This window comes from Semicossyphus pulcher, unplaced genomic scaffold (genome assembly GCF_022749685.1).
Source record: "Semicossyphus pulcher isolate SPU_LCO1_2020_fin unplaced genomic scaffold, fSemPul1.0.p SCAF_13, whole genome shotgun sequence".
Taxonomy (NCBI): domain Eukaryota; kingdom Metazoa; phylum Chordata; class Actinopteri; order Labriformes; family Labridae; genus Semicossyphus; species Semicossyphus pulcher.
The window spans coordinates 9,946,492-9,956,860 of NW_027211637.1; the positions used below are offsets into that span (position 1 = coordinate 9,946,492).

General features: G+C 39.0%; 1 protein-coding gene across 1 annotated transcript; it reads left to right on the forward strand.

Moving 5' to 3' along the window:
- The first annotated feature begins 4,363 nt into the window (after nt 1-4,363).
- Nucleotides 4,364-7,112, forward strand: LOC138589587 (L-rhamnose-binding lectin SML-like). Its single transcript, XM_069659949.1, has 9 exons — nt 4,364-4,413; nt 4,618-4,650; nt 4,730-4,789; nt 5,125-5,260; nt 5,739-5,848; nt 6,154-6,198; nt 6,308-6,440; nt 6,622-6,725; nt 7,034-7,112. Exons 1-9 carry the CDS (start codon nt 4,389-4,391, stop codon nt 7,060-7,062), a joined length of 675 nt encoding a protein of 224 aa, XP_069516050.1. The 5' UTR covers nt 4,364-4,388; the 3' UTR covers nt 7,063-7,112.
- Nucleotides 7,113-10,369: the final 3,257 nt, after the last annotated feature.

Below are 10,369 nucleotides of genomic sequence, written 5' to 3' on the forward strand. Positions count from 1 at the left end.
ATGCATTTCATTCTCAAATTTTTTTGTGCATGTCATATGTTAAATACCTTAGGGGTATAGTATTGCATGCATGCATGGATGGATGGATGCCCTATTGTTTCTGTGATTTATTTCATGTTCTTTTTGCCTGTTTTAATGTGCCTGAAATCTCCACGGCATTGGAAATGAGGGAAACCTCAATGTCCTTCAAGAATAAAGGTTTGAAATAAAATTTTGAAACAGGAATGCCTGTTTTGATCAATTATCCATGTTATGATGTTTTTAAGTTTATTCTATAATACTTTTATTCATTCATTTGTTGCACAAAAACTAAGGGCTGATTTGCCACGTTCAGAATTAAACCCACATGGCATGAAGCATAAGTTAATAGAGCTTGTTTCGAAGGGTCCTGTAGCCCAGTCCAGCATTGAAGTTACATAGGGGGGTGAACATCCAGTAAGGGATGTATAGACGGTATAGATGTATACTACCAGTCAAAAGTTTGGACACATTTTCTCATACAAGTGAATGGGAAAGTGTGTCCAAACTTTTGACTGGTAGTGTATATCATGTTTTTGTGCTAGTGTTACAGAATTGCATGTTGAGCGTTATAGTGTTTAGCTTAGTTGGTAGAGCAAGTGCCCTATACAGAGGCAAAGTCCTTGCTGCATTGTCTGCTAGGTCCACTCCAACCACGGCTATCTATCTTCACTGTCCTATCAATAAAGGTAAAAGGCCCAAAAATCTATCCCGAAAAGGTCTAAAAGAAAAATGTAGGTTCTCAAAAGAAACAAGAGACAATATTTTTGATATAAATTGAAAATAAAACTGGGCCGAGAACTGATCCTTGTGGAACACCTTTGGTTGGTGGTATTCACTTTGATATTATATTTCCAGTTTTCCACTCTGAAATCTCTCAGAAAGGTAATTCTGAGAACATGCACACACAATTGTGTCAAACCAAATAGTAAATAGTGTCTGACTTAGCAGAGAATGATGTGATGGAGTAACTGTAGTTAGCTTTTGGGGATGAGGTAGGGGGGTTTTTGACACTGTATATAAGCTTGAACACTCTGACTGAAAGGCAGAGAACTGCTGTACTTCTCTCCATGCTGCATGTAAAATGTAAGTAAAGAAATGTGATTCATAACATAGAGTTTGCTTATTCTTCACAAATTATCTTCAGAAGGAGAATATCCCTCACATTTTGGTGTCAGAAGTGGGATGGACGTTTCGCTGAGTCTGGACTGAGGGTAAAACTGCAGACAGGTTACTTTTTTGAGACTCAGGGTGACCTCCCCACAAAAAAGGGTGATAGGAACCCACCTGAAGTCAGACAAGGGTTTTGACCAGCAAGGGCTCCGTCTATTTTTGTCAGGGTGAGTACGGTGTTATGAATCATTTTCTTGGTAGTACCTGTGTAATTGTTGTGTGATAGGACAACTGTTTCCTTGTTATTCCTTTGTGGTATTGGAAACTAGTTTCATCATAATTCCAGACAAGCGGTTGTGAAACTAACAGATGGTTGTATTTCTCTGATGGATTTCCTTGGGGGAGCAGAACCCGTTGGCATATAAATCCTTTGTGGTATTGTAGACCAGTTCTATGTAATTCCGGAAAAAAGGTTGTTAGAACTGACAAGGGGAATCTAGAAAAGATAAAAGAAAAAAAAGGGATTGTACGGGTGGAGGAGTTTTAGATAATCCTCAAAGCTGTTTAGTAAATATATGTTTGTTGCAACCTAAGGATACTATAATAGTATAGCACATTATAAGGGTATAGCACATTGTGATAAAATGTGCGTATGATTGAAAAATCTAAGAAATATATAAAGAATAAACCACCTGGCTGAATGAGTTACCCAAAGGTAGTGTATGCTTGATAGGATCCAACCATAAATGTATGGGAAGATTGGTGTGACTGTGTTTTTTTTGTGTGGATGATAAGCCCATTGGATGTGCAAGCATATCTGTCCTACTGAGTCAGTTACCTAACCTTCTTTCAGGTCCTGTTAAATTGATTGTAGACAAATGGGGGAAAATGTGGTTGAGGATGTTTCACTCTGGCACTATATAACACAGGTTTTTTTCCTTTGATAGGCACATTGAGGAATGATTGTTTGAGAAGGTGCAGAGTATGTTTAGAAGAAAGAGAACAGGGAAAGAAAGTGGGGAAGAAACAGATGGATTGGCAAGGTTTCCAAAAGTGGGCAGAAGTAAGGCATGCAAGGTCAATAGCTGGTGTGATGATAAAGCAAAAGATGGAAGATGAAAGTGTATGTAGAAAACTGAGAGAGAAAAACAAATGTAGGGTAAGAGATAGGGCTCTCCTGCCTCCATATGCTGTTTCCATGCCTGCAGCCCTCCTGGTCACGAGACACATCCCCCAACAGCTGAGCAGACTCATGACGACCCTGAGCAGGAGGGAGAAGGGGCTACAGTACTGTCCAAACTTCATTTGAATGTTTGATTATTGGTTGGGGAGCTAAGGGACAAAGGGACTGTGCAAACAACTGCTCATGATGATGTGTCTAAATCTCAAGCCAAGGCCAACAGGAGGAGAAGCACACAGCCACTGGGATCCAGAAGTGTGGACAGTCCATGGCAGCAACTGTTAGGACAGACGTCTTGCATGCTGAGAGACAGAAGGAGATGGGGTCCACATCAAGGACTTCAAGGAAAGTGTGGCTGCAAGCTGGAGGTGTTACAGATGTGAAGGTTTTGGCCACATGTCACGTGATTGTGCTACACCGGAAAAGGACAAATGTGGAGGACAAGGTCAGAGGGACTCCTGGCCACATGCATCACCTCAGAGGCTTTCTGTTCCCAGGGTTGCCGTTGACACAGCCATAGGAGACAGTGGAAGCAGGTCAGAGCATTGAGCAGAATACACACACACACAAAAGCATTGGTGACATTTGAAACTAAACAGGTTTATAAGTAGCTTATGAAGGTGCCATTGTGGAATGCGCTAATTCAAATCCTTGTCTTTCACAGGTGTTAGCAAACACATGTCGGTTTTCTGTGATTGATTTGGCAAATGCATATTTAGCATTCCTGTTTGTCCTGACTCACAGTTCTGGTTTGCTTCCACATTCAATGCTAGGTGTTATGTATTGAAAGCCAATGTGTGGCAGCACACTTGTTCAGTATGTTGATGACCTCTTGGTGTGTTTTCCCTACACAAGAATATTATCAATCTGACACAGTGTTATTGCTGCAGCTTGTTGCGCTATTAGTGTGTTACCTTGGCCATATCATCACCCCGGAGGGTAAATTGGGTCCAGAGTGCATCCAGGATATCTTGGATGTTCTCAAACTGTGCACGACAAACCAAATTACATCTTTTTTGGCTTAGCAGGCTACTGCTGTCCATGGATTTTTGATTTTGCGGAGATCTCCCAACCCCTGTACGACATGACTCATGGGGAAAGACAATCTGACTTGGACTTGACTTGACAGAAACAGCATTGACTGACTTAAGAAAGTTTTAAGACTCACAGACTAACAAGGATTGGACTTCAAACGTCCTCATATACTTACACCCACAACACTGCAAACTGATCAACTTGCATTCAAAAGCCAAACTGATTTAATTTATACTGATAAGCATACACAGGACCCATCAAAGGAGGGCGGTAATGGACTGATGTCACCAAGAATGCAAGAGGGCACAGAGGGAAGTGGCATGTCACCACCGCAGGGTCTGGAGACCCCAGAAGAAGACATGTGCCTGTGCAAAATGCAATTTATTTTATGACATTTATTTTAGGACCCTCAACTTCCCCCCTGGAGATCAAAGAAGGATTATCTTATCTTGTTTACGAGGGCAAGTTGGCTGATTAGAGTACCATTTGGGGATGAGGTAGGGGGTTTTTGACACTGTATATAAGCTTGAACACTCTGACTGAAAGGCAGAGAACTGCAGTCAATAAAAACAACAGCACAATGCTCGTTCTTGTTCATACTAAAAACAATATTGTTTACATTGTATGTGAAAATAATACACATACAAACTGGTCTTAAAAGTGGGATTATAAAATAGTAAATTTAGATTTATTTTCATTGATAGCCATTATATCAGAGTGCTGCTCCTCTAAGCTCCCTTCATTGTTTGTTTCCTTCTTTGCTTGTGTGTACCCTTTGCCTTATTCCATAAAGATTTCAAAGTGCTCTGGTGTTTACAGTCTGTCCTTAAAAAACTGCATACTGGATCTTGGCCGTACCACATGGGATTGTGTAATTGTTCCATTTTGGAATTTTTGCAATGAAGCCAAATTGAATAGGAGCCATTAGAGTCAGTTTTTGAGCAATAGGCACATTTTGCCCTGGATCCAAATACATAAATACTGAGGGCTTCCTCTCCCACCATCAGTTCCACTGCTTACTCCATCTGGTTCCTGTAGGACCATGCTCGGCTACAGCACCACACTCTGTGAGTATACGGATGACCGTGGTAAAAAACAGATGGCCTTATATACTTTAAGGACCTTTAAATATTGGATTTGTGATCTTGCAAAAGAACAAAACATTACTTTTGTAGCTTGAGTCATTAAGGCATAGTATAAAAATGCAGTGTATGTTCTATGCTCTGTTGTTCTGTCTGAATAACCATGTTACGGTGCTGTTTCTCTTTCAGTGCTGGCAGCAACCTGTCTGCTTGTAAATTCAGGTAATAATATAGCGATTCTTGAATACATTTTTATCACTGTGCCTTTTTGTTGAACTAATGCTTTCATATTTGTTTTTAGGTCACTCCGAATTCCTAGTTACCACCTGTGAAGGCAACACTGTCCATCGCATGAGCTGTGGTATGAGTCCTAATTAATGATTTTTTATTATATTATATATATATATTAATCATTCCTCAAACTATCTGTCCACAGCAGTGTTTAAGTTTATTTTGGGGTTTGGTCAGTCAGTGTGTTTTTTTTGTTTCTTTTTTTGTTGTCTGACTGTGTGATTGAGTTAGAGTTGAACAGAATCAGTTGATCATTTGCTATGATGTTTTTTTCAGTACAGTTCAGAATGTGTTGATTGGGAGCAAAAACAATTATCAAATTGAGGGAATTGTTTTCTCTATTAATAATAAAATTTTTCAACACCACATTTTCTCCTTAATTTCTCCGCCTATGCTGTGAAACAGAGTCTGGAGTGATCGATTTACAGACAGCACTGTACGGCCGTGCAGACACTGAGACCTGCAGTGAGGGTAAAACTCCACAACAGATTGCTAATACAGAATGCTCTCTGGCAGACACTGTCTCTGCTATCAAGACACGGTACGTACTTTTGTTATTGGTCTTACACTTATGTTGCTTGTGTGGCCTTATATGTTTAGTCTAATGAAATGCCATGGCTCTGCTACTAGTATGCAGCATTAATGAAGCGGAAACAGGACATTTGATGTGAAATATACTGTCCTATGAGATTGCACATTTTATTTAACTTTAACATCAACTTTGTCCGAAACACTGATTTAAAATTAAACAAAACATTTAACCACATAAAAAAAAAGAACATTTGTATTACAAGCAGTACAAGCAGCTTGGGTCTTTCATCCCATGCTTCCATATTCTGTGCTTGACCATCTTTAAAAAACGAACAGTGTACGTTACATCATCTCAATTATACAGGGATAATTGTATTGTTATGAATTTGGGAAATTATTCAACACAGAACGAGGACACACAACTCTGTATTGTATTTCAGATTTGTTGCCATTCTGCTTCAATCACGCGGTCTGTCTACTCCCTGCAGGTGTAATGGAAAAACAGTATGTGAAATAAGCCCACATGACTTCTCCTCAAATGATCCATGCAGTGACACCTTCAAATACCTGCAGACCAAGCACAGATGCCTTCCAGCTCGTTAGTCTGCATTTCCTTTCTTTTATTTTCAGGATTGTAGGTTACGTTTTTTTTTAAATACGTTGCTCATTTACTTGTCTTCATTTGAGATGTATATGTTTTTGGCTTTTGGCCATGCTTGGATTGCTTATGATGATTCAAACAACAAGTGTTGCCATGATGTCTTTTGGTCAGAAGTGGGCTACATTTAAGTCCTGTGATCTAAATTACAGAAGACAATAAAAAGACAAGGTATGATTTTTGAATTAATATGCACGTAAGAGGCCAAAAATGTAAATATAATGTGAATGTTGTTATTTTCACAGATCACTTCTTTACATGTGAGCACTCCTTTGCACACCTGCAGTGTGGTAAGATCACATGTCCTCTTCTCTGTATGGTTTATTAATATGAAAGATATGAGCATATTGTATTTTTAATGGCATCATCACTACTTACAAGTCTTCCTCCTCTTGTCAGATCAAGGGCAGGTTATATTTGTCCACAGTGCTGACTATGGACGACATGACCTAACCACCTGCTCCTACAAACGTGTGGCCTCACAAACCGCAAATACCGACTGCTCAGGCCCCACTAGCAAAGTAGCTGAAAGGTACAAAAACCAACTCTTTCCCACACTTTTACCTAAGATGACAGGCTTTTTAAATCAAACCATCAGTGTGTTTTACTTTAACTGCAGTACAGTGACAGCTGCTCTCAATAACATCCAGATGTCATGTGCTTCAGTGCACATTCAAGCTTGTGTTCACTCGTATCTCACACTGCCTCTACAGCTGCAATGGGAAGAACAGCTGTGTGATCAAAGCAAGCAACTCTGAGTTTGGAGACACCTGTAACGGTATTGTCAAGTACCTAGAGGTGGCTTACCTTTGTGAATGTAAGTGATTACAATACCAGTTTCACCCTATACCCTTTGGTCTAAATCAAAACTTTATTCAGAATGCAGTGTAGGGCAGTAAAACCAGTGATGCAGGTACAGTGTATAAGTAAATACAGTATATATACAGCATGTTAGTGCTTAAGCAAATCTTATAAAAGCTAATCATCTCATCCAAATGTTACAAGGGTTCTTGGCTTGAGCAAAATTGTCTGTTTAAATGTTGTTTTGTCCATCTTCCTGTAACATTCATATATCTTTCTCAAGTGAATCTTTTAATGGTTTTGTTGTTGTTTTTCTTTTTACAGATCCTGTAAGCCCACCAGAGGAGTCTTAATAACAACAACATCACAATAAAAATGTATTCAATAAAATACATTTAATCAATATAATGTGTCTTGTAAATGTTTTGATTAAGTTCTATTACTTTCAATAGTGCCAAATCACAACAGAATTTGTCTCATGACACTTTACATAGAGCAGGCAATATCTTTATACTGAGTAAACTATTATTACAAGTATAGCTGCATAAAGACTGTTGGATCAGGAAGATCAGGTTAAGCTTCACCAAGGTGACTCTCAGTGTCTGCTGATCCTGGTTTTTCCAGTCCAGAAAAAAAATAATAAGAGAACTCCAGGAAGTCTAAAAAACCAAAAACAAAATAAGCAACAGCAACAGAATAATTATGTGTAGTTTCCGTGCTGGTTATTGTAAAATAGTGTCTGAAGTTCCTGGTTCTTCAAGGAAGTCAGGAGACAAAAAAAAACAATCTGTGTTTAAAAAAAATGTAGTAAAAAAATTGCAACAACTCAATTGTAGTTCAGTTTTCAGATACCATGACTATGTCTTTTTCAAATAACAACCACTAAAGAACCTGTTTCATTCTAATACTGTCGGTCAAAATTCTGTACCCCCAGCAGCTGTGTTTAGGTCAGAAATGGTAAATGGTAAATGGACTGTAGTTATATAGCGCTTTTCTAGTCTTTGCAACCACTCAAAGCTGCTTTTACACTACATATCACATTCACCCATTCACACACTGATGGCAGAGGCTGCTACGTAAAGTGCCCAACTGTCAATCAGATATCACATTCATACCCGTTGGCTATGCAACCAGGAGCAATTTGGGGTTCAGTGTCTTGCCCAAGGACACTTCGACATGTAGCCTGAGGGAGCTGGGGATTGAACCTCCGACCTTAGGATTGAAAGACGACCGACTCTTCCACTAAGCCACAGTCGCCCCTAGAAAGATACCAGTCCTACAACGAAGAAATGAATATATGAGAAATGTGGGCAAGGGGCCTGGTGTCAGGCTGGAAAAACATCACTGAACCATGAAATGATTGCAGCTACATCAGACAATTAGAATTTCATGTGAGTTTTGCAATGCTAGGTGTGTTTTATTTTCTCTCTTGGTCTGTCATTTTAGAATGTCTCATGGTATGTCTGTAATGTGAGGCAACATAGTGAGAAAAATGTTCTTCCTGCTCATCATTGTGGCACTCCAAACTACAATCAATTATTGTTCTGTTGTAAAAGTGTTACACCTAATTAAAAAAACATTCTTGTTTTACCTCATGTTTACTTTACACTAGGGGATGGTTGCAAGGTTAAACTTTTATTCAACTAGGAAGAAATAGTTGTTGCTGCTGCAGCATAAATTCAGTGGTCTCTCTATCAGCCGTCATCAGTTCTTCTCTTAACCCCAGACTGGATCTTCTTAAAACCATGCTCCCCTTCAGACTCAGCACCACACTATGTGAGTACACAGATAATTAATGAGTTAAACAATAATTATTAGGTTAATTATAATACCAGGAATAAAGTCAAACTTTATGCTTTCTTGCTGAAGAACTTTCAGTAAATTCAGAGAGCTGAATCATCATTGACAATGCATGCAAATATTGATGCATGTATGTTTATTACATGTATGCCTATGTATATATATAGGGAGAGCGAGAGCATGAAATACAGTCATGTAAGGCTGCAGCAGTCGCAAATGCACCTTTATCTGCTCCATCACTGAAGTCAACCCAACACTTATCACTCATAAAATTATTTTATCCCTTTGCCAAAAAATATTTCAGAATCAGAATCAGAAACGCTTCACAAATAACCGGGGCGAAATTTGGTAATTTACTATTTACTTATTATTATCTATGATATCATCTATTAATTACTATATTTGCATTTCATAAAAGAGGGAGAGTACCCTATGTTTCTGTTAAGAGTGCCTAAATTTAGTCAGCACCGCTGTATTTTCTCTTAAAGTGAATTGACTTTGATTACTCATATGTGTATTTGTTGTAAAACTCACTATGCAACAGTTTCATAGTATTTTTCTGTTTCTCCCATTAAGTGAAATTGTGATGAGATGCCTAGTTTGGATAGGACAGAGGACTTGGTTGTTCGCTCTCTGAAAGGCTACCAACAGGTCCGTCAAAACAAAAAAAAGGATTACTGGTCATTCCTATCTGCTGGTTCCAGGGTTAACCCTTTATATCATAGACCAGTAATGTATAACTGAAATTACCTCTCCTGAAACCAGACTAGATTGGATCAACATTCTTTCAGAGAAGAAGTCTCAGATTTAGTTCAAATGCATGCTCTCTGCCATGACATGTTTAGCATGCTGACATTAGTTCAAGATGTTGCACTGTTTTAGTTAAAGTGTATTTCTACTTTGTGCTAAATCCATACTCTTTACAATTTACCTAGGTGTGATGGCAAGAAGGTGTGTGAGATAGACACAAATCTAGTCCGTACCTCTGATCCGTGCCCTGGCATCTACAAATATCTGGAAACCAACTACACCTGCCTCCCAGCAAGTGAGTCACATCTCTTCACCAAACTAACGATAAAATAAGCTGCAAGTTCAATACTGTGATGTCTAATGTGATTCATTTGTTTTACTTTGACAGTCCACCTTGTTACATGTGAGCACTCTTGCATTATTAGAGAGAATATGTTCACGCAAAGAACAGAAGGACAGAAAGAAAGTAGAAAAAAGTTACATGGGCCCTCTTGCACATTTGCATTGTGGTAAGTTAGTTGGGTTTTTTTTGCTATTCTGGATTAATGTGACAAACATCACATAGTATCTTAAAAATCTGGATATTCTATTACTTTTCCTTCATTGCCTGCCTATGAACTACATTTCTGACCTCTGTGCTTTGCCAATGTGTCCTACTTTATTTGTCAGATGTAGGACAGGTTATATTTGTCTATGCTGCCGACTACGGACGTCATGACCGGACCACGTGCTCATTCAACAGGCGTACAAATGAAATCCAAAATGTCAACTGCTCACGCCCCACTAAAAAAGTTGCTGAGAGGTACAATTTTCAACTCTTTGTCAACCTGTTAACTATTGGCCACAGATTTGTAATGCCATGTACTCAAAAACACCCAGATTTGTGTGCTCCCTCGCACAATAATGCTTGTATTAATTCTATTTGGCTATGAATGGGTCTGTATGTGACTGACTGACTAAGTAACTGACTGACGGTACTTTCACAGCCATAGAGACAGAGAGAGTCGTGAGATCACAATGGCGGATCATGGAGCATACTGGACCAAGCACTGTTCCAGCGCTTTGCATAGTGGGATACAGTAGGCAAGGTAGACTGGTCCGATGCGTACT

Excerpts from the sequence above, each read along its gene's own strand:
- LOC138589587 (XM_069659949.1), top strand. The coding sequence starts at position 4,389 with ATGCTCGGCTACAGCACCACACTCT. Across the intron at positions 4,651-4,729 it reads CTGTCTGCTTGTAAATTCAG|GTCACTCCGAATTCCTAGTT; the intron begins GTAATAATATAG and ends ATTTGTTTTTAG. Across the intron at positions 4,790-5,124 it reads TGTCCATCGCATGAGCTGTG|AGTCTGGAGTGATCGATTTA; the intron begins GTATGAGTCCTA and ends GCTGTGAAACAG.